The sequence below is a fragment of the Pteronotus mesoamericanus genome, unplaced genomic scaffold (assembly GCF_021234165.1).
Source record: "Pteronotus mesoamericanus isolate MK-2021 breed Mesoamerican mustached bat unplaced genomic scaffold, CSHL_Meso_final contig_1173, whole genome shotgun sequence".
NCBI classification, from domain to species: Eukaryota; Metazoa; Chordata; class Mammalia; order Chiroptera; family Mormoopidae; genus Pteronotus; species Pteronotus mesoamericanus.
Genome location: NW_026555032.1, coordinates 980,804 through 984,354, shown reverse-complemented (window position 1 = coordinate 984,354; position 3,551 = coordinate 980,804). Strand labels below are relative to the sequence as shown.

The following is a 3,551-nucleotide window of genomic DNA, read 5'->3' as shown; positions in this document are numbered from 1 at the left end:
GTGGGCGCTCCCAAGACTCACCCCCCTAGGGCCACGGGCTGCCGAAGTTTGGCGCTCCGATCTGGAGCCGCTTCGCCCAGCTGGGCCCACAGAAGTGTTGAGTCGCGGGTTCCTCCTCCTCTGGCCTCTTGGGCCTCTTCTTGCTGCTCTCAGGGATGGGAAACGGGAGGAGCCCTGACTGTCCTCGGTCCTGCAGGGAAGGGAGTGGAGGATGGTGTGGGGGTCCCCCGACGCCTCCAGGAGGCCCCTCCAGACAGCCCTCTCCCTCTCCTCCAGGCGCAACAGCCTCCCACACCCCCGGAGGCCCACGGCTGCCCGCAGGGGGGCTGCAGGAACAGGGCCCTGACCCCGCGACGCTGGGGGCCCGCTCAGCTGCGGAGCTCAGCTGCCGCCCTGTGTGCGCCCAAGACCGCACTCGCCAGGAGGCTTTGCGAGAAGGCCCACACTCAGCGGGGTCCTCGACCTCCCCCAGCCTCCAGGCCCCGGGGCCTCGCGGCAGGGCTTCCAGTCTCTTCCCACTGCCACAGGGCCCCCGCCCCACTTCCCGCCCAGACAGCCTTTGCTCTGCAGAGGGGCCCCTGGTCCCTCGCTCCCAGGGAGGCTGGTTTGGGGCGTGGGGTAGGGGCCGGGCACAGGGCACCACCGCTCCTCCGCCGGTCCCCAGGAGGGACATGCGCCAGGTGACATGGGCTAGAATGTCACCCAAATGTCTGAGGACTCACTGTGGAGAGGGCACCGGATGGGGGGCTTCTGGATTTCTGGGGGTCCACCCGGATTACCTGTAGCCGCTTCCCACCACAATCAGGTCCCGGCGCACAGCAGGTGTCTGACACCGGAGTCTTTGAGGGGTGCCCTGTGGTGGGGGCTCCTGGCCCCTGGGGCCATGTGCAGGACGGCCTGAGGGAGGGGCGATGGTGGGAAGTGGTGCCCCGGCAGGAGGTCGGGGATAGAAGATGCAGCCTGGGCCTAGGGGGCCATCGGTCAGAGAACGACCAGTAGGGGGTCTTGGGATGAGAGGACACTGACAAGCAGTGTGGGAGACCATTTCGGCAATGCTGAGGAGAGGAGAGGAAGGGGGATGGGCAGGGCAGGGGGTGCGGGGGACGGCAGAGGGCCTGCGGGCGCTGCTGGCCCTGCGGGCGGCCAGGAGAGGAGGGGGCCCGCTGAGGAGAGATGGGGCCCTCGTCTGCTGAGGTGGGGGGCCAGGGGGAGGGACAGGCCGATACCCAGAAGCGGGGGTCTGTGGAGGGCAGGGGGACAGGGAGACAGTTGAGAGGGAAGAGGCAGAGGAAGGAGGAGTGGGAGAGCGTGGTCCGGGGAGGGGAGCTAAAGAGATTCGCTTCTTCATCGCTGCCAAGGCAGAGAACCAGACTCGCTGCCAACGCAGAGGATGAGAGTCTGACTCGAGTTGGGGTTCTAGAATCTGAGCTGTCTCTGTTCCTTCAGAATGTGTCTCTGTGACCTCAGAAGCAGAGAATTCTAGAGAGCGCGACCTGGAGGGCCTGTCTGCAGCACAACCCTGTGCACTACAGGGATAAGCAAACCGAGGTCTCTCATGCAGGCTGCCCAAGGCAGTGCCTGGGCCAGAGCCAGAGCACCTCTTTCTATAGCCTGAGTCTCCTGGGTTGGGTGACTCCTAACTTCCTGCCTGGGGAGGCTTCCTGAGGGCCGGGGTGGCTGTTGCTCTGGAGTGTCCTCTCCTTCCTGGGCACATCCCCCCTCTCCCAGCAGCCCGTCCATGGCAGGGTCAAGGGGCTCAGCCAGTCCCTGAGCTTGAGTGCCCGGGAGATGTCTGGGCCCAGGAATCCCCTGGAATGAACAGGGACAGACATGTTTGCTCCTGGGCATCCCTGGCCAAGCGGGGCCAGGGCAGCAGGGGCAGCAATGAGTGCAGCCCAAGAGGCCAGAGCCTGGAGTCCTCCCAGGGCCGTGTGCCAGGACACAGCGAGCCAGGCACAGGCTCCAGGCCGGGGCCTGTCCTCCCTGGCCGCCTCCCTCGGCCCAGGAGAGGGACCGGTGACCAGAATCAGGGAGGAAAACCTTCAGTGCAGTCACTTGTCACTCATGCAGTAACGTCCCCTGCTCTCGGAATCTCGGGAAGACCCTCAAGGAGACTTCTCGGGACATGGTGGAAATCACCGAGCACAGACTCCAGGCTCAGGGCACCTGACACAGAAAGGAGCCAATCCACACCCCCACCCCCTACATTTGACTGATGATTTTTCTAGAACGTCCACGAGCTTGACAACTGGGACTGAGGAACCTGGGGGTCTGGAGTCCTAGTGGACTCACCTCCCCAATCCAGCGACCGTTGTCTTCCCTATGTGCTGCTTTGTTGCCAAGCAAATGCCCCAGGAAGCCTGAACCCCATCAGGCCACCAAGAGCCGCTGTCCTGTCACACCTCCTTCCTCCTGTCTGTCCCTTCTGATGCCACCGCCCCCACGTGCCCCAGGGCTCCATCCCAGCCACTCTCGGGATCATTCCATCGTCTGCCATCCGTGATTCCGCCAGCTCTTCACTGCCCTGCCCTCCCTGCCTCACGCGCCCTTATTATGAAGGCTCCCTTGCCAACATCCCAGGATACCAGCGGGTCATGGAGAAGGGGCGCTGCGCCGGCCTCTCACAGCCCCATGGCAAGAGGGCCGTGGGGAGAGTGTGACAGAGCCCCGCGCAGGGCAGGGGACCAGAAAGCGAGAAGGGCCGCGCCGCTCCCCGTGGCCAGCTGCAGGGTGGGGCCGTGCGCTGAGCTCCCCAGAGATCCCAGTGGCCCAGCCTGGCGGGGGAGCTCCGGGCTGACCCCTGCACACCTGGCTGCGGTGGGGAACCATGGGAGACCTCATCCGGGCAGTGCTGGGGCTCGGGGGACAGGGCGTGGGGTTCTGCCTCAGGAGACAGGGAAAGGTCCCTGAGCCTGTGAGGGGGGAGGAAGGAGGTCAGGGTCCAAGCAGAGAGGGCCGTGGCTGGGTCAGCACAGCCCGCGGAGCTGCCGGCCCAGGCCTGGTCAGGCTAGGCTTTCTCACGTGTGTCTCATGTTGACTCGAGTGCACTGAAGAAGCCCCTGAGCACCGGCCCTGGTCCTGTGCCCCTACCTCCATAGGCGCATCTGCCATACTTCTGTGATCCCAGGGGAAGGGGACAAGACTCCTGAGAGTTAACCGACATCAAGTGCCCTCAAAGCAAACAGTACTCCCTGGAGAAAATGAAGACGCTATAGGCCTATCACATCTGAGTTTAACAACTGAGATGTGAGCCCGGGCTCGTGTGTCTCAGTGGATTGAGCACCCACCGGCAAACCAGAAGGTCACAGGTTTGATTCCCAGCCAGGGCACGTGCCAGAGTTGTGGTCCAGGTCCCCGGCTTGAGGTGTGTGAGAGGCAACTGATCCGTGTTTCTTGCCCTCACTTTCTCCCTCCTTTCCCTCTCTCTCACAATAAATATATAAAATCTTTAAAAACAAACAAACAACAACAACAAAAAAACTCTAAGAAGGACTGAGGTGTGTATCGCACTTGGCCTAGAATGGCAACATCATCTCAACCACAGGTGCTGG

The 3,551-nt window shown here is 63.2% G+C and overlaps 1 protein-coding gene across 1 annotated transcript; it reads right to left on the bottom strand.

Moving 5' to 3' along the window:
* Window positions 1-775: 775 nt before the first annotated feature.
* On the bottom strand, window positions 776-3,163 carry LOC129077597 (basic proline-rich protein-like). Its single transcript, XM_054582103.1, has 3 exons — window positions 3,091-3,163; window positions 2,626-2,912; window positions 776-1,240 (listed from the first exon to the last, which is right to left on the bottom strand). Exons 1-3 carry the CDS (start codon window positions 3,161-3,163, stop codon window positions 776-778), a joined length of 825 nt encoding a protein of 274 aa, XP_054438078.1.
* Window positions 3,164-3,551: the final 388 nt, after the last annotated feature.